The sequence below is a fragment of the Microplitis mediator genome, chromosome 3 (assembly GCF_029852145.1).
Source record: "Microplitis mediator isolate UGA2020A chromosome 3, iyMicMedi2.1, whole genome shotgun sequence".
Classification (NCBI taxonomy): Eukaryota; Metazoa; Arthropoda; class Insecta; order Hymenoptera; family Braconidae; genus Microplitis; species Microplitis mediator.
Genome location: NC_079971.1, coordinates 22,985,653 through 23,013,103, shown reverse-complemented (window position 1 = coordinate 23,013,103; position 27,451 = coordinate 22,985,653). Strand labels below are relative to the sequence as shown.

At 30.7% G+C, this 27,451-nt stretch overlaps 2 protein-coding genes across 5 annotated transcripts; one reads left to right on the top strand and one right to left on the bottom strand.

Moving 5' to 3' along the window:
* Positions 1-89: 89 nt before the first annotated feature.
* LOC130664440 (zinc finger-containing ubiquitin peptidase 1-like) lies at positions 90-26,519 on the top strand. 3 transcript variants are annotated; one of them, XM_057464308.1, is made up of 6 exons: positions 90-223; positions 19,133-19,384; positions 20,893-21,176; positions 22,710-23,010; positions 23,075-24,260; positions 24,336-26,519. In XM_057464308.1, the coding sequence occupies exons 2-6, from the start codon at positions 19,179-19,181 to the stop codon at positions 24,378-24,380; spliced, it is 2,022 nt and encodes a 673-aa protein (XP_057320291.1). In that variant the 5' UTR covers positions 90-223; positions 19,133-19,178; the 3' UTR covers positions 24,381-26,519. The 3 variants fall into 3 exon arrangements, with proteins under 3 accessions (XP_057320291.1, XP_057320290.1, XP_057320292.1); XM_057464307.1 differs by lacking the exon at positions 90-223 and adding an exon at positions 18,462-18,804; XM_057464309.1 differs by lacking the exons at positions 90-223; positions 19,133-19,384 and adding an exon at positions 20,420-20,660.
* LOC130664439 (reversion-inducing cysteine-rich protein with Kazal motifs) lies at positions 1,875-14,496 on the bottom strand. Of its 2 annotated transcripts, XM_057464305.1 has the most exons (7): positions 14,220-14,496; positions 9,473-9,525; positions 7,437-7,520; positions 7,213-7,249; positions 6,792-7,139; positions 4,892-6,705; positions 1,875-3,583 (listed from the first exon to the last, which is right to left on the bottom strand). In XM_057464305.1, the coding sequence occupies exons 1-7, from the start codon at positions 14,293-14,295 to the stop codon at positions 3,200-3,202; spliced, it is 2,796 nt and encodes a 931-aa protein (XP_057320288.1). In that variant the 5' UTR covers positions 14,296-14,496; the 3' UTR covers positions 1,875-3,199. The 2 variants fall into 2 exon arrangements, with proteins under 2 accessions (XP_057320288.1, XP_057320289.1); XM_057464306.1 differs by lacking the exons at positions 9,473-9,525; positions 14,220-14,496 and adding an exon at positions 7,724-8,013.
* Positions 26,520-27,451: the final 932 nt, after the last annotated feature.

Below are 27,451 nucleotides of genomic sequence, written 5' to 3'. Positions count from 1 at the left end.
CACGTGAAATATTCACTAAAAAAAAAATCTACAGTTCTGCTGTTTATAAATCAGAGCATCCGGAGGTCAATGAGTATTTTAAAAATATTTTATCATCTATCAGGGAATTATTGAACTCAGATGTGACGTCAGTTAAAAAAATTAATTTTGTCATTTGCGAGGGAAACCAACAGATTGAAAAATTTGTCTTTGATTTGTTTAACTTTCGCATCACGGATAATGAGTAAGTTTGTCTCTGATTAAAAACTCCGATTAAATCCAATTAAATCTGATGGAAATTCAATCGGGTTTCTGTCAAAACAAGTCGGGAACGTTCCAAATATCCGATTAAATTTAAATCGGATTCATTCTGAACTTTCCGATTAAATCCGATAGAAACTAATTGGAGGGCAATCGAAAATTTCCAATTAAATCCGATAGAAATATTTAATTCGAATGTTATCGGAAAATAATAATTTTCTTTCCAATAAACTTTCCGACTTTCGATTAACATCCAATCAGATTTATTGTGGGCTCCGATTAAATCCAATAGAAATATTTTAATTGGATTCTATTGGAAAATAACAATTTTTTAAAATAATTTTTCGATTAACTTCCAATCGAATCCATTCCGGACTTTCCGATAAAATCCAATAAAAATATTTTAATTGGATTCTATTAGAAATCAACAATTTTTTAAAATAATTTTCCGATTAACTTTCCGATGTCCGATTAACTTCCAATCGAAATATTTTAATTGGATTCTATTGGAAAATAACAATTTTTTAAAATAATTTTCCAATTAACTTCCAATCGAATCCATTCCGGACTTTCCGATAAAATCCAATAAAAATATTTTAATTGGATTCTATTAGAAATTAACAATTTTTTAAAATAATTTTCCGATTAACTTTCCGATGTCCGATTAACTTCCAATCGAAATATTTTAATTGGATTCTATTGGAAAATAACAATTTTTTAAAATAATTTTCCAATTAACTTCCAATCGAATTCATTCCGGACTTTCCGATTAAATCCAATCGAAAAATTTTAATCAGATTCAATCGGAAAATAATAATTTTTTATCCGATTAACTTTCCGATGAAATCCGATCAGAACTAAGTGGAAGTCAATCAAAAATTTCCAATTAACTCCGATAGAAATATTTTATTCGAATGTTATCGGAAAATAATAATTTTCTTTCCAATTAACTTTCCGACTTCCGATCGACTTCCAATCAAATTCATTCTGGACTTTCCGATTAAATCCAATAGAAATATTTTAATTGGATTTTTTCCGGAAATAAAAATTTTTTTTAATAATTTTCCAATTTCCGATTAATTTTTACTCGGATTCATTTGTAACTTTCCAATTAAACTCGATCAAAACTGACTGAAAGTCAATCAGAAATTTCCAATTAAATCTGATGAGAATTTTCCAATCAGATTCAATCGGAGTTTTTAATCGGAGTATTATAAAATTTACTCCTTTCTAAATACCCCAAGAAAAAATAAATATATAAATTACATATTTTTAATTTCATAGAAAAGATCCTTATTTTCTAAAAACGGAAGACGCACTACGAGAACTAACTCTCAAGTTACTAATGTCCGATAATTATTTAAGTAAATTACCGGAAGATCGCACATTTTTCATTGAAATAGAAACAAATGAGTCAGCCCACATCGGTCTTAGTGAGAATCCAAAGTGCTTGGAATTTCCATGGATCAGCAAAGAACCCGCAGGTTCATTAACTCAGGACAGTAATTATTTATTACCATTAAAGACAATAAAAACAGAATATCTAGGGTTACAAATATATGTAGTGACTTCTAATCCTCTAAATAAATAAATTAATACCCAAGTTTATTATTTTTTAATTCATTATATTTTTAAAAATATATTTTCCATACAAATTTAATTTACATTCAGTTTTACTTCGATCAGTAGTTTGACAACAAGATGGCGGTTTATTTCAAAATGACCGCTCGTTAATGTCCGAGGTTACGTTCGGATTGTAACCGCAAATTTATTCTTTCAGCAGCGGAAATTTTATTTTTGAATTTAAAAATTATTTACAATAATTTTAATTATTAAAAAAATTAATTTTATTTTCTTATTATTTTTTATAATAATTAACAAAATTTACAAATAAATTTTTCAATATTTTTATTAAGGGGGGAAACGGGTCTGAGATACAAAAAAAAGAGGATATTGTGATTTTTTTTTTCAGAGTGACTTCGTTATTAAAATTCTTAAAATTTGTGGCATTATTGAGCGACATTCCAAGAATATTCTGCTAAATTTTCGGAAAAAAATATTGAAAAATAAGCCAGTGGCAGTGGGGAGAGACGAGTCACTTAAAAAGAGTCTCCATGCCGTAGGCAGGATAACTCATGACTGCCTCATCTGAAATAAAAAAACCAAGAAGATTTCTTTAGTACATAAGTTTATTTTGGATTTGAACGAAGGAATAAACAAAATATTCATTTTTGAATTTTTGGTAAAGGCGCAATAAAAAAACTTTGATTTTTCCCAAAAATTGCGCCTTTTGTTTAATTAATAAATAAGTAGTTACTGAAAAAAAAATCCTTCGTTCAAATCTAAGATAAACTTGTGTACTAAAGAAATCTTTTTGGTTTTTTTATTTCACATGAGGCAGTCATGAGTTATCCTGCCTACGGCATGGAGCCTTTTTTTAAGTGACTCGTCTCTCCCCTCTACCACTGGCTTATTTTTCAATATTTTTTTCCGAAAATTTAGCAGAATATTCTTGGAATGTCGCTTAATAATGTCACAAATTTTAAGAATTTTAATAAAGAACATACTCTGAAAAAAAAATCACAAAAATATCCTTTTTTTTTTTTGTATCTCAGACCCTTTTCCCCCCTCAAGGTATAATTATAATAATAAAAATTTTAAATTACACATTAATTAATAACTAGAACACACAGTAACAATAAATTCATATCAATAAGTCAAATAATTAAAAAAATTATACGCAAATAATCTTATTTCTAAATAAAACAAACAAACCAATACGCGTAAATAATTCTTCTTTGGCAATACAAGTTTTAAAAAAAATACTAATTACATATAAAATAAAAAAAAAAGTGAACAATCTAAATAAAATTAAGTATAGGCACTAGAAGGATCACAGACTTGAACACTTGGCAGCCACGGAGGGCGCCAATGGTTAAAAAAATTATTGCGTTGTATTTTACGCAACGAATTTGATGGTAACGTAGAACAGAATCGTTATCGCGAGTGAGGAAATCGGTGAGGTGGCCGTAGAAACGTGTCCATGAGCGATTTCTGCTCGGGTTAGGGATCCTAGGGGCACTTCAGCGACGACTTTGGAACTGCGTTCAGTGATTCGAACGATGAGTTTCTCGGTTTCCGCGATGCAAGCTCTCAACTGCAGAGCCGACGGCTCTTTTACCGTTGACTGAACAATGACGAATATGTCGTTCTCTGGGGTAACGTGACCGCGCAACGAGCACTGGGCAACTTGGATTTGTCTTCCTAGGGCTAGTAGAAGTTTGTCGAGTGTGACGGCATCTTTGTCGGCTTCTTCTTCCATCATGTAGTAAATCCGGTCCAACTTTAAATTTAAAACAAATATTATTGTGTCAGATTGTCTCTCAATAGCGAGCGTATTAAAAAAATCCATGGGGGAATGCGTGGGAACCCATGGGAATCCATGTGAGAAAGTATGGATTTATGTAAGAATTCGTGAGAATTAATATAGGAGTGTATGAGTTTATCTAAGAATTTATGTACGAAACCATGGGTATCTGGATTCTCATATGTGAAATCCATGGGTATCTGGATTCCCTTAAGGAAAATCCACATAGAAAACTGTGGGTGTCTGAATTTCCATATGAGAATCCATGTAGAAAACGATGGGTATCTGGATTCCCATAAGCGACATAAGAAACCATGGGTACCTGGATTTCCATATGGGAAACTATGCACAGAAAAAACAGATATCTTGAGTCAAGAAAATATTTTTGAAGACAAACGTTTTCGGGAACCAAGTCAAGATTTTCTTGAGCCAAGAGAATTCGTCTTGGTTGGAGAAGATTTATACTTTATCTGAGAAAATTTAGGTCTCCAAAAAAATTTTCTTGAATCAAGAATATTTACCTTCAGTCGAGAATTTTTTTTTTTTGTGTGTGTGTATCTGGATTCCCCTAAGGAAAATCCACATAGAAAACTGTGGGTATCTAGATTTCCATATGAGAATCCATGTAGAAAACCATGAACATCTGGATTCCCCTAAGGAAAATCCACATAGAAAACTGTAGGTGTCTAATTTCTATATTGAAATCCATGTAGGAAACCATGGGTATCTGAATTCCCATATGGAAAATCCACATAGAAAACTGTGGGTATCTAGATTTCCATATGAGAATCCATGTAGAAAACCATGAACATCTGGATTCCCCTAAGGAAAATCCACATAGAAAACTGTGGGTGTCTGAATTTCCATATGAAAATCCATGTAGAAAACGATGGGTATCTGGATTCCCATAAGCCACATAGGAAACCATGGGTACCTGGATTCCCCTAAGGAAAATTTACATAGAAAACTGTGGGTATCTGGATTTCCGTATGAGAATCCATGTAGAAAACCATGAGTATCTGGATTCCCATAAGGAAATCCACATAGAAAACTGTGGGTGCCTGGATTTCCATATAAGAATCCATCTAGGAAACCATACAAAATTTCCATATGGATTTGGCATGGTGTGGATTCCCGTAAGAACCCATGTGAGAATTTATGCTGGATTTCTATAGGAAACCACATGGAAACCCATCCGAAAAACGCCGTGGGAACCCACATAGGAATCTAGGCTGGATTCCCATACAAATTTTTTTGATAGGGAAAAAGTAATCAGTGACTCACTTGTTTTTTGGAGTAAAATATACGGGCAGCGCCGCCACAAACTGGACAGCAACTTCCTGGAGGAGTAACGCCAATGCAATTCGTAGGATTTAGTCTAGGACATTTTACATTGTCACCACATCTAGGGATGTTCCGATCGCCAATCACACCCACGGCAACGCAAGTTCCCACGTAGTCGACAATAGTCCTATCAGCCCAGGCAGCACATTCGCTGCTGTAAACTTCACCATTTACGGCACAAATCGGCCCCCGAAGACTGCATCCCCGTAAACAAGGCCCGTGATACGCTAGAATAGCTCCAGATTTTACTAAAGCACATGACGAATTGTGCTGACGGTTGTCCCGATCGCAAACTGGATCCCCGTCTGCACTCCGAAGATCGCAATCCATGGGAACGCATTCGTACTGTCTGCAAGGTTTGTGGATCGGCGATAAACAGACGCGTGGTTTGCGCAGACATCTTTCATTGGTCTTGCATGGATTCGGTTGGCATGGATCAATGGACGAGCAACTTCCGAATTGAATTTCTGTGGAAGATAGTCCTGTGCACTTGGCCAAGCAGGCGCTCGCATAAGTGACTCCAAGCCGGCTGCAAACTGGGACATAGTGCGCGGGACAGTCACAAGGTAGTGAAGGAACCCGTAATTCGGTACACGTTTTCCGTGAGCAAGTAACTTCACCTTCGAAACAGTGGCACGGATTGCAGTCCAGGAAAAAGTTGGTCCTATGAGCTACGAAGCGATCTTGAACCCAGCACGAATTTGGGTTGTAGCAATTGAGTGTTTTACACTTTTCTAGCCCATTAGAAGTGCACTGACAGACCCGGTGGCATCCTTGCTGGTCAATCCGCGGTATCTGAACCCAACTATTCAAAGGAACTAACAATCGCGACATTTCTCCCAAAGTACACGAAGCAACGCACCTGTACAATTTACTGTCATTGGGCGTGATAACGCAGATTTGATCATCAGGGCAGGGATTTCGTTTACAAGGAGTCGAAACGTCTGCCGAAGGTAGAATCCCCCCAAAAACTTCTAACTCCTGAGCATCTTCCATAAACGGCCTCAAAGAAACGCAAGGCATCCCGGGTCTTGGTGGAGACAACTTGGCACAGAGACTCGCCGCCGTATGAGTCCGCCCTATTGCCGTCCAATCGACACAATTGGCCATCAGTTCTAGGCAATCTTCCCGACACAGTTGAGTCTCGTGAACGCGGTTTTCGCAAGGCCTTAACTGGAGAACACACGCCGCGGCACGCAACGATTCCAAAGGACACGAAGGATCCGCACGAACCGGAACACCCAAACCCCGGATCACTCCCCCACGGGCCCAATGGTCAGCTTCCCAGCGTGCCGCGTCATCAGCCGACTTCGAACACGACCTAAACAAGTTTACCGGCCGGTTATTGAACTTAGTGCAGTAAGACAAACCAGTGCAGCCTATTTCGCACGGTTCTTCCGAGTCATCAATACACCGACGCAAGTCTGCTTCATTTGCCGAAGACAAGCACTCAGTCTCCATTTGCGACCAAGCGACTTCCCAATCAGCTTGGAACGCTTTCCAACATAAGCTCTGGCAATTAGTACTCGTAGCACGCGAACAACACGTCAGCTTTCCAATATCTAGCGGTACTCGCGATGGTTTTATTGGCGTTGTCTGCAGAATGCAGCTCCAAAGAGGCGTATGCGGCTTAACTGGGCCGCATTTCTCTTCCAAAGTATCCAGAATATCACGAATTGACGATGCACTGAACAAAACCTTCCTACAAGCATCCAGACAACCAGGCGTCGATGCTTCTTTACAGCAGTTCAAGTCTGAAACAGGTCACGGAAATTAGTATCAGTTGAACAAATTCGGTGTGAAATAAATCTTATCGGGGTTTTGTTGGGCGTATGCTTACACTGCTTAGGATTTTCAGGATTCGCTGACTCCGCGACTGTTTTCAAGCACTTTGGCACTTGATGAAAGCATCCCTTGCTACTGTACAATTTTAGACTGAATTGCTTGCCCGGTTTATGAAATAAATCACGACAGACCGAGCGGCACGTTGTGTTGGAAACATTGCTGCAGCAACTTTCACCCTCTTCCCGTCTTTCTAAGCATGAATAGAATTCCAATTCATCACTCGGACGGCAGGAATTTTCTAAATGCATCCGTGAGCCTGCTAATGCACAAGATGACTGACACAGTGGATACTGCGCTAAGTGGCAGCAGCTTCTGCCGACCCAGTCTCCATTATTTTCAGCCTCTATAATATTTTTATTATTTTTTATCAAAACGTTTGCTGTTAAGGCCACAGTTCAAAGCAATTTTCTACCTACCAGTCAAAGTCGAATTGACGCATGCCCAAAATTCCGTCTGTAAAATATAATTTTTTTTTTAAATTACGCACAATAACGAAATCGGAAATCGGCTGTAGTCTAGTGGGAAAATATTATATTGCTCTCTATTGTGCAATTGATCGATTGATCGATCGATTAAAAGAAGAAAGAACATAATGGGCATGGAAAGGAAGATAAAAAATGAATTTAATAAAAGTATTTACCATTTCATGAGAACATAATTCGGTCAATCTCGAGCTGACGTTTTCACGCGCTTCGGAATCGGCTCCTATGGCGACCAATGAAATCTTTGATAACAAAAAAAAAAATTAATACTTTTGAGATAACATTTAAAAACTTGGTCATGTTTTTATGAGTCGTAGGTTGTAGCAATATCCTGTTCTACGACAGAATATCAATTGATGAGGAGGAAAAAAAATAAAAAGGGACATGAGCTAATAGTGTATACATTAAGTTTATAAAAAATATAAAAAAATAATTTTGTTTATACTCAAGTCCTCATTGGAGATTCAATAGACGTTTTTCTTATGGTATTTACATTATATTAGTATGTGTCACGTATATTGTTGCATATAAGTATGAGTCGGAGAAGGGTCGAGCTGAGTTATAACTTTGGTAATATAATGTAACTAGTGTATACAGTATAAATGCTTTTGTGAATGTAATATAATAAGATAATAAGATGGATTGTATAAATTTTATATATTATATAAGTATTGTGGGGATAGAAAACGGAAATGTATAAGTAGCAACGATTATCTTAAATTCAGAGTACAAGTCAGGGGTCACGTTCTTTTATCAGTTTATCTAGTTTTTTACGAAATTGAATGAAACCCTGTTGATTTAAATATTTATTATTATTATATCTTCGATAGTTTTGTTTGAATTTATAAAAATGTGACCGGTTCAATGAATCACGTAACTCCCATGAGAAGTTTTTTACTTTGAAGTGAAATTACAGCGGAACTATCAAAGATACGGCAAAAATGTTCATGATCAATTTTGTAGAGCGTTAAATTCTCTACAAAAAAGGTCCTAATGACTTTTGATATAAGTTCGATAGGTTGGAAAATATGGCGGTTTGAAGAAAAGTAAGAAAATGAAATCGCAATATTTATCAAAATTGATTTTTTTTGAAATTTTGATTGTAACTCGTAAACTACTGGGTTGTAGGGAAAATATGTAAGGACATTTTTTGTAGGAAATTAAATTCTCTACAAAAAAGGTCCTGATGACTTTTGATGTAAGTTCGATAGGTAGGGAAGTATGGCGGTTTAAAGAAAAGTAAGAAAATGAAATCGCAATATTTATCAAAATTGATTTTTTTTTGAAATTTTGATTGTAACTCGTAAACTACTGGGTTGTACGGAAAATATGTGAGGATATTTTCTGTAGGATATTAAATTCTCTACAAATTTGGACTCATACATTTTTACCGTATCCTCGATAGTTTAGGAGAAATTTTTAGTTTTAGTGTGACGTTAATTAAAAAATGAAAATTGTTACTTTAAAATAAATAATTATAACATTTATCCTCTCGAAAACCCTTTGAATAATTTTAAAGCATCTAACTAGAGAGCTGGGTATTTGAACCGCGATATTATTAGCAACAACTTCCTTTTATATTTTTTCCTCAGCTGTAAATTCGCGACCCTCACAAGAGTACTTTTAGAAGACAAAATAAAAATTAAAATTGAAAATATAAATAAATAAAATAATTGACGTTTATTTAAATATTTAAAAGTATGAATTATTCAAATAAAATAAATTTACTCATAAATGAAAGTTACTAATTACGTAAACTTTCAATTTAAAAACAAGAGAATCAAATATTTTTAAAAAAATAATTTTTAAATTTTATTAATTTTAAGTCGAAAAAATAAAAAAAAATAAAATTCATATCCGGTTTGTCTAAAATAACAGAGGAAGTATTCATCAACAGTCAAAACCATCAGAGATTCGTCACTTTTCATTTATAATTCCATCTTCACCTTTTTTTTATTTTCATTTCTTTATATATTTATATCTTTATCTATATCTTTTAAATCTTAACTCTAGCTTCTTGATCTTTGAAATATGAAAGTTATATTTTTGTTTACTTCCTATCAAGTCATTTTTATCTGATAAGTTATCTCGCTAACAAATATATCGATCATGGTAACGGATCTTCGTTAAAACGTTGGATAGATTTATAGATAAATAAAAAAAAAATATATATATATATATATAAATTTGTTACCTCAGAACATGCGTTACGACACGGTCCCTCGGCAGCTGAACAACAAGACATTTCTGTAAAAAAAATTAATAAATTAATAAAAAAAAAAAACAATTTTTTGGCGTTAGCGATTTTTGAATTTTTATCCCAGGGCTTAAAATCAAAATTTCTCCTGAACTATCAATAATACAGTAAAAATTTATATATACAAATTTGTAGAAGATTAAATTTTCTATAAAAAAGATCTCTGTGTATTTTTACTTAAACTCAATAATTTACGAGTTGTAATTAAAATTAAAAAAAAATGGATTTAATTAAATTTCACAATAAAAATTTTTTACACATAAAATCAAAATATCTTCTAAACTATTGAACTTACGTCAAAAGTTCATGAGTACTTTTTTGTAGAGAATTAAATTTCCTAAATAAATGTTCATGTAAATTTTTTTTATATCTGTGATAGTTTCGCTGTAATTTGAATTCAAAGCAAAAAAAATTCTATGGGATTTTTTATAATACGATTTAATGTATGAAATACTTAAGTAATTAAAAGATTTAATTAAAAAAAAATTAATTTGTTGACTAAAAAATGACTGTAAAAGACTAAAGATGAAATTAAAAACGAGATACATAAAGTAAAATATCCAGACAAGTTACAAAAGTAAAACTGAACAGTTTAAAAAAATATGTCACTAATTTTTACGTATGTTCTGTGACATGTAATAAGAGAGGTAGGTCATGTGGTAGGAAAAAATTGGTGTAAGTGTAGGGGATAGAATAAGTAGAGAAATAAAAAAGTAAAGAAAAGTAAAAGCAGAATACGGAACGTATGGTTTTGTTACAAGAGACGTGAGAGACTTTAAAGAAGATGCCGGTCACAGGCACGCCCTCCGTGTCATAACGGGGGCCCTTTGTGGACCCCACATGCGGGACCGTTTGACGTCTGATCTATACTAGATCCAGAGATCTACAGACCAGAGATCCAATCCAGAGACCGAAGACCAGATACTCTGCAGATGTAATGAGACTACTATCGGGCCCGGTTGCTCTCAAGAGTCGCAAGGGTGTCAGTGCGGGTGGAGTAGATCGAGTACGTTACCTAAATGCTTGTACAGGAAATGCTCATTCATTGTACATTATACAGTTGGTTTAAAAATCAAGGGGAGAAATATTGTAGATTTACTTTCATTTGACTCATTCGACCTTTTGTAGTATCGTCAAATAGACCCGATGATTGTTGAAATTTTTTTTTTTTCTTCTAAAATAAATAAATTTGTACAAGTGACACTACAAAAAATTAATTTTAAATAAATATAGATATAGGAGACTGGACAACGAAATACTGAACCGCGTAATTTTAAATCATTCGAATAAAAAAAAAAACTGGAGCTCCGAGTTCGGGTTCTTGTCGAAATTTTTATTAAAAAATTTTTTTTTCTGACTCAAGGAAAATTTTTTTTCGCGGCCCTTTTTACCCCAGACAAATGATAATTAAGAAATTTTTTGGTGTCCATTGCGCCTGCCCTTAAATTTTTGAAAATTGGGTTTTCTAAAAACCAAAAAAATAAAATTTTTTTATTAATAAAAAAAAAAATTACGGAGCAAGACGAGCTCTGACTAAATTTTTCTCTGGTTTTAATTACTGGATATAATTTAATTATACATATAAATAACGAAACTAATTACGTTGATTTATCGAAACTTTTTTTTTGGAGCAATAAAAATTTTTTTCCGCGGCCCATTTTAACCCAGAGTTTAAACCACTAAAATTTTGAGTAGCAAATTTTACTTAAAAAATTTCTTGGTGTCCCATCGCGCCCTTCCGTAAATATTTAAAAATTGTGTTTTATTAAAAATTAAAATTTTTTTATTAACAATAAAAAAAAAAAAAAAAAAATTATTAAGACTGTAGTGATACTGAATGATGCATGTTGAGTTCTCTGCAAACGAAACAGCAAGACAATTAAGTTAATAGATGCCAATTAGTCTGCAAATTGTTCTGGCATTTCAACTCATATTTTTAAATATTTTTATTATTATTAATTTATTATTATTATTATAATTCCAAATATTTTTTTATGTAAATTCACTACTCAAAAAATAAATTTATAGAATGTAAACATTGGACCCTTGAATTTTGTTAACTTCCGGGAAATATTTAAAAATTTTTTTAGAATTTTCATGTTTACACAGCTGGACTGTTTTATAAATGTCTATATATTATATTTTATTCTATAAAAATATAAGTATTTTATTTAAGTAAAATAAAAAATATATTTATAATTATTAATTTTTTGGATTTTTGCCAATTCGATGTTGGGAGCTCGTAAAATTTTAAGTACCAAAAAAATAAAACTCGCGGGATTTTTGTGGCTTATGATGTGGGATAAACGAAAATAGATTAGACGTTGTGGTGAATATTTAAGCGCAAAGAGAGTAGTCTGGAGAGTTTTATTCGAGTTTGAGTAATGTCTGTGATATCTGGTATTTATTAAGATAACAGACACTTTTAACACACTTTTTTAATCATTTTAATAACAATTCATTCATCATTTTTCATTTTTCATTAGTACACTTAACATTAATATCAACATTTTTTTATTTGCTTCTAATAATAATTCAAATTTTTCATTTTATTTTACCCTAAATTATTTATATTCTCTTGGAAATTCCGATTTTTCAAATTAAAACGCAAACCTTAAAATTTTCTCTACAACCCTAAGGTCCGCGGATCGAATCCAGTCCAAAGCAAAAAATGACTTTTTATTTTGTTTTTATTTTTTTGTTAATAATTTTTACGTGTACAGATCAAATTTCGTCTGTGTAAAAAAAATGTTCGGACTCAAAAATTTTAAATAAAATTTTTATTATTAATTACCAGAATTAATTATAAGTGGAAATTTTATTTATTATCCTGAGGTTTACGGATCGAATCCCATCGAATGCAAATTCAACTTTTTTTTTCAAATTAAAAAAATCATTTTATATGATAGACTTGAATATTTTTTCTATTAGTGAAATTTTTTTGTTTTTAATAATAATTAAAATTTTTTATTTCATTTTCCCCTAATTTATTTATATTCTCTTTAAAATTCCGATTTTTTAAATTAAAACCCAAACTTTTTCCTACAATCCTAAGGTCCGCGGATCGAATCCAGTTCGAAGCAAAAAACGACTTTTTGTAAAAAAATTTTTTTTTTCGTAAAAATTAATTATATATTTCATAAATTATTTAAAATCCACAATAAATTTTTTTAGCAAAGAATTTTCCAGTCTACGAATTAAATTCCGCCCGTATAAAAAAATTCAAAATTTGACTGATTCAAATTTCCAAATAAAATTTTCCAACAAATTCTTATCAAAAAATTTTCTTCTCATTTACTAAAACAATTAATTATAAGTAGAAATTTAATTAATTATCCTGAGGTCCAAAGTTCGAATCCCATCGAATGCAAAATAAATTTTTGACTTTTTTTTACAATCAAAAAAATTATTTTCACTAATAGACAAATATTTTTTCTATTAATCAAATTCTATTTTCTCAATCTTGAGGTTCACGGATCGAATCTCATCGACTGTAAATTAATTTTTTTTTTTAACGCTTGTATATTTAAGCACTCGGTTAATTACAATCTAGTCACGAAGTAAAAAAAAAGTATTTATGCAAAAGATGTCCAGAATAAAAATGACTTGAATGCCTGCAAGTCTTAACTCTCATATATTAACTCGTAAATAAAAAAAAAATTTAATACTTAACGCTAATTTACTCAATTGCATAGATATTTAAATGACGCAATTATCACGGCAACCACATCCACTATTAAAATGAATGAAAAAAAAGTATAAAATCATAGAAAGTGCTAAATTGAATTTAAAAACTAATCGGCGGCAATAACCGACACTCGCTACTAGTTTTCACTAAAATTACCGCTACCGCATCTACTCATATATTAAACAAGTTTACAATATTTAATATATATCACTCATCATAAACGGTGAATAGATTTATTATATATAGATATTTAAATTCAATAGCCGTTCATCTCTTTACTTAATTTTTTTTTTATGTATCGCACACATGTGGGTCACTTAAATCCTCAATTTATAATCATATCTACTAACGAGAAGTTGACTCCATGTACTTTGAATGAGTTCTTATTCTTACTCTTCATACTTTTTATTCTTTATATATATATTCAAGAAGGATGGATCGCGCGAGAAATTAAAGTGAGCGTGAAATAGCTCTCACATTTTATTATTTTTTTTTTTCTTATTTTCATTACCTGGTTTATAAATTTTTTTTTCTTTTTATAGAAATTTGTCAATTTTTTTTTTTTATTTTTTTTTTAACGCACGTGCGCATCAAATTTTTTGTCGCGAAAAAATTCGCTAATTTTTATTTTTTATTTAATTGTTTAATTTATTGACACAGAGGAAATTTTTTTTTTTTTAGATAATTAAAATATTTTTTATTTATACCGGATGTTAAGACAAATGATAATTGCAACAAATATATATATACATACATATGAGAATGAAATGAGATAAATTCAGTAGTAAAAATATTTAAAAAAAAAAAAAAAAACTTATGGCGGGAAGCTGTCGTCAATATTTTATTATATACATTAATATAAGAGTGATGACGAATACTTATGACGATGGGTTCAATGAATTTGTCATATGTAATATTTGAAATAAAAAAAAAATTTTTTTTGAAAAAAACAAAAAAAAAAATTGGAGTATAAAATAGAGAATGAAAATAAATTACCTTGTAAAGAGTATGATAAATTAAAAATTCCAAATAAAATCCATGGGCACAAATAAATAAATTTTTGAACCCACATTTTAGACACTGGATTATTTTTAAAAAAATGAATTCGGAGTAAAAAATAAATAATAATTTAACGGGTGAATTAATTGTTACATATTGAGAAATTAATGGGAGTATATAAGTGATTTTATTTATGGTAATAAATAATGTGACGAGAAGCGTTTGGTTCAACGCGTCTCGATCGACTGAGTAGTCCGGACTCCGGAGCTTTTTGTATTCTAGAGGCGTTGAGAGTAAGCTTTGACTGAGAGAAAAGAGGATGGATAAAAAAAATATAAAAGTAGAGGGAGGAGGAACAGAGATAGTGTCGGGAATTACTGTGAATAGAGATGAGAAGCTGGTAAGATGCAAGAGAAGAGGATTAAAGAGAATGTAAAAGATGCGGGTGTAAACACGTGCTTTGTTGACAAAAAAAGTTTATTTATTTCATTTTTTATTTAAAAAAAAAAGGTTTCAATTTAAAAAATTCTTGTAATCAAAATTACGGGTTAAATATTAAGAATACAGTAAAAACATATAAAAACAAAGTTGTAGAAAATTTAATTTTCTATAAAAAATATTCCTGTGGATTTTTATTTTGACTCAGTAGTTTACGAGTTATCGATAAAATTTCATTTAAAATTCGATTTAAATAAATTTTTTAAGCTCCATTTTTTTGTGCTCTTTTAACTCGTCATATCTTTGAAATTATTTGATTTACGTGAAAAGTTATAAGAATATTTTTGATAGGAAATTTAATTCCCTACAAAATTGCTCATGTGTATTTTTGTCGTATCTGTCATAGTTTCGCCACAATTTTAATCGGAAGTTCAAAAAATATTTTTGAACTTTATTTTTCTATCATTTATTGTTGCGGAGTTAAAATAAAAATTCTAGCTAAAATATCACAGGTACAGTAAAAATGAATAAAAATGAATTTGAAGAAGATAAAATTTTCTATAAAAAAAATCTCTGTACATTTTCCTGTAAAGTTGATAGTTTACGAGCCTCATTAATTTAAAAATTTAAGTAAAAAAAATAACAATAGTTTATTTATTTAACAAAGAAAAAGTTAAATAAATAAAAGTTTAGTAGGTTTTTGAAAAAAAAAAAAAAATAAAAGTAAAATAAATAGTTCCGTGAATGGACGCACCTTCTGCAGTACGTGATCTGAATACTGATGATAGGATTCCTCTAACTGTTGATTTCTGGCACTTGTTCATAAGAAATAAGTCAACAAAAATAAATATGTAGATAGATAATAATAATATCAATGCCCTAAATATCATCAATCAATAGTCATATGTATAAATATTAGCTAGAGTTAAATTTAATCATCATAATTTAATAAAATAAATTTATTATATTTTTGACTTAACAGATTGATCTTTGATGGAATGTCTTGTATTTCCTCATTGTTGAGTGCAAATGTAAATGTACTGAGATAATTGAGAATAAAACAATCGTCTCACGTGATGTGTAATTTAAATACCAAAGGAAAACGCATTAAAAAATAAAGAGAATGAATAATTGGTAGTGAATTCAATTGTCAATTTAATCACGTGCTTATGATTGATAGGCGGTCAATACAAATTTTTTTGTTTTTATGTTTATTGCAATAGTAAAAAGTAATTTTGAGGTCACAAGATCGTTCACCATTTATGGAATAAATGAATAAATATATGAATTAATTTAATTTCAATCATTAAATTTTTTTTACGGGTTGAATATTTAAAAGTTAAATCTTGAGGCGAATTATTGAATAAATTGATGGAAATTTTTTTGGATTAGAAAATAAAATACCGAGGCCGGGATTCGAACCGCGGATCTAAGAGACACGAGACGCGCGCAGTAAATGTCGCGTGTCCGACAAAGAACAATTTTTAGGAGAAGTTTTGGGGTTTTTTCTACTAGAAGACATCATACCAAAGAAAAAATTTCCAACCCTGCGTCATCTGAGGTGTCCAGATGCCAAAAAAAAGTTTTCTCGGAATTTTTTATGACTTTGTGTACTAGAGGACTCAATAAAAGACAAAAAACATTTATTTTGTATTGAGTAATTCCTAACAGGAGCAAAAATACGGGCCACTTTTCATAAAAATACGTCAGTGTCGTCCTCATTCACCCTCATATGGTTCATGAGTAAAAAAAAAAATTATTTTGGGACCTATTGGGTTTTTTTTTTACCAAAAGATATCAGAAGAAATAAAAAATGTTCATATTGTGTTGAGATGTTGGCAATAGGAGTGAAACTACCGGCCAATTTTCACCCTCTGTGATCTTTCCTAACTCGAGTTCTCCCTAATCTGACGCATGGTTATGGACTACTGTGGGTGAAAATGGTCACACAGAGTCAAGAAGACGAAACAGGACCAAACTCCGAGTTACATATCACTCACTCTTTCTCCCTCATTTCCGTTGCATTTTTTCATTACGTTTCACTTTTTCTGTTAGATCCCAACCCCAAAAATTACGGCCTACTCTTTATAAAAATGCTTATACGGTATCCTCCTTCTATCCCCCTACTCCGTCCCGGCGTCATAAGTAAGAAAAAAAATTTTTCCCATGACTTTTTGGAGCTTTTCCTACTAGAAGACATCGTAATGAACAAAAAACCTTTATATTTTATGAAACTCCTAACTGCCCGATGAAAAAAGATTTTATACAATTATATATAGACTGTATATAATTATATATAGCCTATATATAATTATATATAGGCTATATATAATTGGATAGAAAAAATACAAATTGTATACAATTCTATATAATTATATAGGGGAGGGTGAGGCAGAGCGGCCCCCCTGAAATTTTGACCAAAAAAAAAATTTTTTTTTTTTTCGACTAATTACTATAAATCCGATATGTTTGCGCATTTTTACCCCTACGCATGACATTTGGGGCAAAGTGGACAAGCCCAAAATTTTGAAAAAGTGATTTTTTCATATTTTTATCGTCAAATTAAAAAAAAATTATTATAATTCCACATTTCTAGCCCTACGCATAACACCTGGGGCAAAATGGACCAGCCGAAACTTCCGAAAAAATTATTTTTTCATATTTTTCGGCCGTTTCTCTATGTAAGAGGCAAATTTGGTCACTAAAAATTTATAAAAATTAAATTTTTTTTTTTAGTTGATAAATTTTTGAAATAAAGTAAAATTATAGAATTGATTTTTTTTTTTATTAAATAACAATTAGTAGTTAAGGTAATCGAGAGTGAACGATTTTTTACGCTTTAAAAAATTTTTTTCGAGTGATATAAAACCAAAAATAGTTGTTAAGAGAAAGAAATACATTCTTAATGATGAAAACAATTTAAAAAAAAAAAAAAACGAAAAAAAAAAATTTTTTTTATCACTTTTTGAAGGAGGGCCGCTCTGCCCCACAAAAAAAAAAAAATTTTCAGAATTTTGGCAAAATGTCCATAAATTTGTTCGAAATAGGACAAAAGTAAAGTGATCTTATGGTTGAAAGCCACAAAAAATAATAATTGGCTTAGGGGGGCCGCTCTGCCCCACCCTCCCCTACAATTCTATTATTGCAATTATATAGAATTGTATATAATTATATAGAATTGTATATAATTTGTATAAAATTGTATACAGCTATGTAGACTTGTATACAATTTGTATAGAATTGTATACAATTTCTATACAGTTGTATACAATTGGATCGGGCCATTTTTTGTATATAATTTTATACAATTGTATAAAATCTTTTTTCATCGGGTGGAGCAAATCTACCGGTAACTTTTCAAATCAAACTATTTTTTTCAAAAAATTTCTGAGGTCATACTCCACAATTCCAGTCCTCAGAATCTCCTAATTCTTAGAAACCGCGAAAAATTCACGTAATTTCCCTAATTCCGTTTTGGCGCGAAAAGAATATTTTCAAATTCCGATGTCATAAAATCCATGCTGAGGCTCATGTGTAAAATAATAAATAGAGTGACATGTATTTTTAAAGTTCGAAAATCTGATACATTTATATAAATATGAAGTAAAAAAGTTAACCAGCAGCTAGTAAAATATTTTTATTACCACTAGAGTAAATCGATTATTTAAACCCGAAAAAGTTTTCAACCCTCATCCAGCGATAAAAGGAGTAGAGACAGCGAGTCTGGCATAGCCTGGGGTGTCTGTAGTAACTCTGTGTAATGCACATACACAATAGTTACGTGAGGGTAGGTCGAAGTCGAACTCGGCAACTCGCGGAAGTACCAACGCGGGGGTGATATAATCTGTCATATGGGGTCGAGGAAGGCGCCGTGTCGGTTCTTTTGAGCCAACACGGACGCCTTTAAGTCGCATCGATAACTCCAGTTTCAATAATTAAATAGAAAAAAATATATATACATATATATATAAATTTTTTTTTCTTCGTATCAATAAATCGCCTGAACTTTATTTATTACACCATTTTCTAGTAACAAAATAAAAAATATATATATATAATAATAAAAATAGTAAAGTGAAGTGAGTGACAGTTTGACCTGGAGTCTCATTTATAAATGGGTCAATTCAACTTAGCAACCATACAAGTAATTTTATTTTTTATATCCTTGAAAAAAAAAGTATATTTATTAGTCTTGTATTGTCATATATTTATACATTTTTAAAAACATTATTTTTATAATCAAAAAATTTTTTTCAATCGATTATTTTTTATAATTGCACTCTTGGTTAACAATCGATTCGAGCTCCTCTGCCAAGATTATGAAGATTAAAAAATATGAGAATAAAAAAAACTAATTAATTATAAAATTAAGTGGCAGTTTATTGATTTATTTTTTTTTTTTAATCTATCGCTTGTATATATAGAAGATTTATGAGCTTGTGATAAAAATTCCGTTATATTTTTTACAATAGGAAGAGATTATAAATAAATAAGGAAGGATATAATAATATAATAAATATGGCGACGTGTAAAGCACCGGAAATGACATACACGTGTGAGATTTGTGGTCTCGAGGGATTCAATGACGAAGAAATGAGATCTCACATGGTTTTATATCATCTTCAGGGTGCTGCCAGTTGTCCTTTTTGCGATCTTGGTGAAATATCACCTGCTGAAATGCTTGTACATGTCAATAGTGCACATTTGGATTATTTGACACCCAGGTAATTATTTAGTTATAGAAATTTAAATGATTACACTGAGAGGTTACTAAGGAAATTTATTATTTAAATAATTATTGTAATAATAAATAATTTTATGTAAAAAAATTTATCTAACAGACACGATAGCCAGAGCTGGTTTAAGGCGACTTTGTTTATTTTGTTTATCAAAAGTTTTTAAATTTTATTTATTTAAATATTTCGCGCCCTTGCGGTCATGTGTCATTTGATTTTTAAAAATAAATAAATAAAATTTATATTAAATATATATTTATGAATAGACCAGCGAATTTTATTTTTTAAATTATTTAAATAATAATAAATATTTATAAATAAAATAAATAATTATATTTATAAAAATAAAATCCACAGCGATGTCTTTCGTTATTTTAAATAGATCGCGATATAATAATAGAGTTTTAAACTCTACGATTAATTGTTTAAAATAAAATAAATAATTAATACGCGGTCGATGATAATAGAAAAGGAGTTGGTATATTTATTTATTGTTTATAATTAAGAGGAAAGGAGACAAAGTGCGCCAACAAACTTAAACAAAACATTTATTATTATTTCTACACATACTCACGTTTGTTTATTTATTTAAAGACAAAGTTAAAAAATTTCGATACGTCTTTTTTTAAATTTTCAAGTTTTCAGACCCGCGGCCTCGATTTCTGGGATATTTTTAACAATAAAAAAATCCCATTTTAAAATTTTTATGAATCAAGTCACAGTTTACTCACTTGTGTTTAAATTGTGTCAAATTTTTTGACATTTTCTTCTAATACTCATCAAAATTACATTTTTTGTTGCCGAATTAATTTAATTTCCTGATTAATTTTTCCGTTAAAAAATTTCCCAATCACTAATTAAAATTTTCATTTTAAAAAATCCAAAAATTAAATTATCATTCATTTCATTCCAATAATCACATTTAAAATTCAAACATTTACGCGGGAAAAATGATTTTATCGACTGCGTTCACCCAACAGCTGTCCACTTTCGCACATTTTTTTTTATAATCAATCACAAAAGTCTCTGCACTCACACTAACCTCATCACTCAGTACTCAGAAAAAATTTGGCTAAATTATATCCATTATTATCCATAAATTTAAAATAATACCAAAATTATTTAAAAACGCGCCAAATTTTCCGCCAAATTTCAAATAAAAAATAAACATTTTTTGTAAAACTCAACTTAAATCGTAAACAAAAAATTGTAAATCAATAATGACTATAAAAAATCAGACTTCGTGTAAACGGAAACGAAAATGGTAATTAAATATTTATATAAATAATTAATTAAAAAATTAATTAACTAAAAATATATTTAATGTTTTTTTTAATTTTGACAGATAAATTAAATTATACATATATGTAGTACTGACATATCTATATATATATATATATATATATATATATATATATATATATATATATATAGTTTATTGTTATATAATTTGAATAATTATCAATTAATTAATTAATTAATTAATTAAATTCCAGTACACCCGAGAATGACATGATGGCGTTTATAGACGACGACTCATTAATGGACGACTCGATAAAAGAAGAAGAATCTCAAGATTTATCATCATCATCATCATCGTTATTCACACGTCAACATATGGTAAATGGCTGGAGCGAATCATCACCGCGAAATGGAGAATCTTCGAGTTATAATAATAGATCGTCATCTTCGTCAAATGATTTGACTAAAAATCACACCTCGGTATCGAATGTCAATAATATAAATAATAATAATAATGCACCAGCGACTAGTATCAATGGTAAGTAAATAAATAAATAAATGAATATATGAATACTAATGACTATTTTTAAATTTTTGTTTGAAGATCAGTTTATATTTTTATTTAGGTCGTAATTAATTTTATTTTTGATCCTGAAGTTAGCAGGCAATTAACAATTGGATTTTTCTTTTCGACAGTTTAATTTAAAAAAAAAATAAAAATAAAAATCTGCACATGTAGAAAATTTAAAAAACTATAGGTGCAATTTTTAAAAATATTTTTTTTTTTATAATTTATCGGTTTGAAAAAAATATAAAAATTATTAGACGTCAGCTAACTTTAGTATCATATTTTCTTTTCGGCTATTTTGATATATTATCTATGATATTTTATTATTAAAGGCCTATTAGTGTGACTGTCCGAAAAGAAGGTGGTTTGAATATAATTACTGTTTTAAGGGAGGAAACGGGTCTGAGATACAAAAAAATCACGAGTGTGAGTGAAGCAGACATCAGACAAATTTAAAATTATAAATAAATAGAGTAAATAATTAATAAAATAGAATTTTAAAAAAATGCACATTTAAAAAATTTTGAAATTAATGAGTACATTTATTCAAATTATTATTTTTTAAATTATTTACTCTATTTATTTATAATTTTAAATTTGTCTGATGTCTGCTACATTCACATTAGAGAAAAGGGGATATTTTTGTGATTTTTTTTTCAGAGTGACTTCGATATTAAAATTCTTAAAATTTGTGACATTATTAAGCGACATTCCAAGAATATTCTACTAAATTTTCGGAAAAAAATATCGAAAAATAAGCCAGTGGTAGAGGGGAGAGACGAGTCACTTAAAAAAAGTCTCCATGCCGTAGGCAGGATAACTCATGACTGCCTCATCTGAAATAAAAAAACCAAAAAGATTTCTTTAGTACACAAGTTTATCTTAGATTTGAACGAAGGATTTTTTTTTTAATAACTACTTATTTTTTAATTAAACAAAAGGCGCAATTTTTGGTAAAAATCAAAGTTTTTTTATTGCGCCTTTACCAAAAATTCAAAAATGAATATTATGTTTATTCCTTCGTTCAAATCCAAGATAAACTTGTGTACTAAAGAAATCTTTTTGGTTTTTTTATTTCAAATGAGGCAGTCATGAGTTATCCTGCCTACGGCATGGAGACTTTTTTTAAGTGACTCGTCTCTCCCCACTGCCACTGGCTTATTTTTCAATATTTTTTTCCGAAAATTTAGCAGAATATTCTTGGAATGTCGCTCAATAATGCCACAAATTTTGATAATTTTAATAACGAAGTCACTCTGAAAAAAAAAATCACAATATCCTCTTTTTTTTGTATCTCAGACCCGTTTCCCCTCTTAAAGATATATAATAAATCCATGATAAAATTTTTGGTCCACAAAACCAAAAAGTTTATTAAACTAGGTATTGACTCTCGATCGAAAAAAAAAATTGAAATTTCCCAAAATAGCGGAAAAAAGAAAATTTATTTCAACTTTAAAACTAATGACTATGACGAGGACGATTAATTTATTATATATAACGCAGGTGAAAACTCAGCCGGACACGGGTCTCCATTACGTACAAGTTTAAATTTACAATTACGTTCATACGCGACGCCAAAGCCACGTGTTCAGGAGTGCCCGATGTGTCCATTTAGTTCAGACAATCCCTCTAAGCTAGAAGAGCACATCAACCGCCAGCACTTTGATCTCACATCGCCCTCGTTTCCTCCAGAGTCGCCGCCTACTCGTGACGGTTCTTACAACTGTCCTCTCTGCGTCACATCATTTCCTAATCCTTCGGATCTTGAGCTACATGTTAACATTGAGCACAAAGATATTCTCAGGTAACTTTACTATTATTTTTATTTTATTAATTTATTTATATTTAAACATATCTTGTAATTACAGCCCAGCAAAAGGCACAACATCAACTCCTGAAGTAACATCGAATGACCCACCAGCGTGTCCAGTTTGCTTAAGCACGTCGTTCCGCACAAACGAGGAGCTAACCGTCCACATAGAAGAGCACTTTGCTAAGAAAAGCAGCACACCCTCGCCAATAGACGTCGCTGACAGTTCTCTGACCTCAAGCGACCGGTTGCTGGCCCGGGACATGGAGCGTCGGGAGAAAGAAGTCCGCAAACTCCGGGAGCAGCGGGAATTCGAGATGCTTCGCGCCCAGTACGGGATGGACAACCAGGGGAACTTCAGAGAGCAAAGCGTCACTAATATGCAGCGCGCCGTCTACGCGGGGGAGATGTCAGTCGCAGATTACTACGAGCGGCAGATAGAACTGAAAGCCGCGGAGAACAACGGGATCGATGACGGCAGTTCCTGTACCCGCGGACTGGTGTCGCGGGTCCGAGCAGTTTCTCAAGCCTGCCACAATGTTATCACCACCTGGATGTGTTCAACAGTCGACCACTACGCGTCAACTTACGGCGACAAAGGCTGGGGATGCGGGTACAGAAACACCCAGATGCTGATTTCTTCTCTCCTTCAGCACACGGGGTACAATGAGTTGGTCTATCGCGCCTGGAGTTCAGTAGCCGCTGGATCGACGGCGAACCCAATGCGGAGCTCAATGCCCTCGATATCGCGGCTCCAACGGATGATCGAGTGGGCCTGGTCTCTGGGCTTTGACGTCCAGGGCGCAGAGCAGCTCGGGGGTAAATTAGTAAACACGCGCAAGTGGATCGGAGCCACCGAAGTCGTCACTCTGCTGTCCAGTTTGAGGATACGCTGCCAGCTCGTGGACTTCCACAGGCCCACGGCTCCAGACGGCAGCCATCCGGAAATGTTCCAATGGGTACTCCAGTACTTTCAGCGCGCTGACGACTTCAAGCCTCCCCTGTACCTCCAGCACCAGGGCCACAGCAGGACCATCATGGGCGTCGAACAATTGAGAGATGGGTCAATTACGATGCTCGTACTCGATCCCAGTCACACTCCCGCGCAAATGGGTCAGTTCAATAGCACCAGCAGCGCTCCGGGTGCCATGAGATTGATCAGAAAGTCCACAGCTGCCATGAAGGCCAGGCAGTATCAGATTGTCGCGGTCGTCGGGACCATGGAGACAGAGTCGCGTTATCAGGTTCGTATAAATTTAATAAATAAGTAAATATCCATTGATTTATTTATTTATTTATGGATTTTATTTTTATTTTAGATGAGCAAAGTGCTGAGAACGACGCGAATTCCACAAGATAGGTGAGAATTAGCTGAAATTATCAAAACAATGACGTCTATAATTATAATTATTACTGAAAGAATTTATAACTTTAAATTATTTATTGACTACAAAATATGTCGGTTAATTAATCACCGGTTTTATCTGTTGATTAATTGATTGACTGAGCTATCACTTCTGTCCATTTATATAAAACAAGCTGCTGCTCAATGTTATTATTTTTTTAATTCGTATTGTATTTTTACTGTTGTTTTTAATTATTGTCTAATCACTGATGCTGGACTTCGTGAAGTTTTTTTAATAAATTCAATTTTTTTTATGTTGTTTTTTTTTTAATTTATTTAGATCGGAAGAAATTCATTGATCATGATCAGTATTTTATGATTAATTAAGTAATGGTAATTAATAAGTAATAAATATTAGTCAATAATTATGTCAATCCAGTGTTTGTCACTATTTTTAGTCTCAGGTTTACATAAAAATTTAAATGCTGATATATTTAAATGTATATATCGTGTCTTTAATACTGAAGTAAAAATTATTTTTATTATTTTTTTCGGGTGGCTGATTTTGTTGTGATTTTGAATTTTTTTGTGACTGGGTCTTATTGGTACCGAATATGTGGGGGCTAAAAAAATTGTAGTGAAAAAAAACTCACTGACATTTTGGTCTTAGGGGTCCTCCCTCACTCCCCTACTTTATAGATTTGAATAGATAATTATCCGATCGCTGGCCCTGTTAGTATAATTGTTTTTTAAATTTATTGTTGAACAAAAATTTTTAAAATTCGTATGATAATTTAATGACATGTAAGGCGCAATAAATAAATTATTTTTGTTTCGGAAAATTATCACTCAATTGTGAGATAAATAATTTTTTGGAAGCCAAGTTCTTAAGGGGGATGAGAAAATAATTAAACTGAAAGTAAATATTATTTTTTATTTTTTGGGTAAATGGCCAGAGTTACAAGTTCTCTATATATTTAAATAGATATTGTTTTATTAAAAAATAATGGTGAGCTAAAGGCCTGAATTTAGGCGCCTCAGGTTGTAAATGAGCAAATAAAGTTCATGTCCAAGAGTCATTGAGATAAATAATTAATTATAAAACTATTTGAGATAAAAATAAAAGATAAAATGTCCAACGCTCGTTGTCACTGTTATCGATAAATTTAAATGAGATCCCAAAATAAATATAATCCCTGTTATTTAAACAAACCAATCAGTGGTCGGCTTACATTTTATTTTCTTATTTAAACAACAACAATATAAAAATATTTAAATAAAAACAGGACGAGTTGGGGCTAAATGGCCAGCGGCGAGATAAATCGATTTATAATTATTTAAATTTAGTAAAACAATAACTCATTAGATAAAAGTATATTTATTTAAAATCGAAATTACCGAGCGCCTTGAAAGGAAATAAATAAAATATAAATATTGTAATTTATGTTTTTTTTTTAACGGAAAGACAGATCGGTGGCGGTCATGTCGAGACACACAAATAAATAAACTGCTAGGACTTTTATTTGTTTGTTAAATAAAATCAGTAGCAACTTGTTTATTAATTAAATAAATAATAATTAAAAATCAACCGCCATCTTTCGGTTTCTCTCATCAGATCAATTTAAATATTTAATTGTTCTCCCAATTTACCTCTCGCTAAAAAATTTATCGAGCCTAAAATAAAATCTAAATAAACTGAATTTATTTATTATTATCGACACGATATATTAAAATTACTTAAATTTCAATTACTAATTAATTGCAATAAGTTTAATTAATTATACAAATAAGTAATGACTAATAATTAAAGAATTTAATCAATTAAAAAATAATAAAATAGATAACAAGTGCACGTTACCTCACGAAAATAAAAATCACGAATTATCTGACGGTTATAAAATTTAAAAATAAATAAAATATGTAAAATTATACTTTCATACTAACAATTGATAATTAATAATTAATAATTAACAATAAATAAAATTAAAATAAAGAGTATATTTAATAACTAAATAAAGTTTAAAGTAAAAAAAATATTAAATCACAATTGACCTTTATAGTTTGTAAGTCCACGTAAATTTGCTGTGAAAAATTATAATTAATCTTAAAAAATAATTAATTAATTAAATTATAAATTGTCACTAATAAATAAATAAATTATTTATCTAATTAACGCTTAAAAAAATTTAATCTCACAATTAATTAATTAATTTAAAAAAAAAATTAAATATACTAGACTGTTATCAAAATTAAGACTAAAATTAATAATTATATTAAGTAATTAGTTTATTTATTAATCAATTTTTATTTATTACTGTCTGTGATGGAATTGGACAAAAAAGTGATGAATGTTAAGTTTTTATAATTAAATTAAAGTGTTTAATTATTAAAATAATTCGAATCGCTTAATTATTATTAAGCACTTATTTATTTATTATATTAATTAATTAACAGATTAATTTATTATTTAGTGTAATTAATAAATTTAAATAAATAATTGTCATCAATAAAAATTTATGCTTTGTTAGAATATTGTATTTATTTTTTGTTTACCCAGTAATTTTTATTTTCCTTTCATTTATTTATTAATTACTATCTATACATTTTGAAGTAATTCGAGGATTTGCAATAAAGGAAAATTTTTTTTTATTAAGAAAATTTAATTAATAGACAAAAAAAATATTAACGAGTGATGGAATTAAATAACTAAATTATTATTTGGTAATTAAACTTTTACATTGTAATAATAAATTAATTTTAAGTACTCGATACTCATTAATTAATTATTCAAATTTTAAATCCATAAAAACGCATACAGGCTTTGTGGGCTTCTATCAAATGTCCGCATTCTGTTTCTCCATTTTCAATTATACTGAAAATAATTAATTATTTATTATTATTATTATTAATGGGGAGGTTTTTAAAAGTAAGAAGTTGGTTTTGATGATACATAGAAATTAATTTGTATATATTATGAAAAATTAAAGTGTCCCGTTAAAATTGACCCCGATGATTTGATATTTCAACGAGTAATCCTAGACAACTGATCCTGTAATTCAAAAAGTCATGTCCTGAAGGTAGTACGAGTTG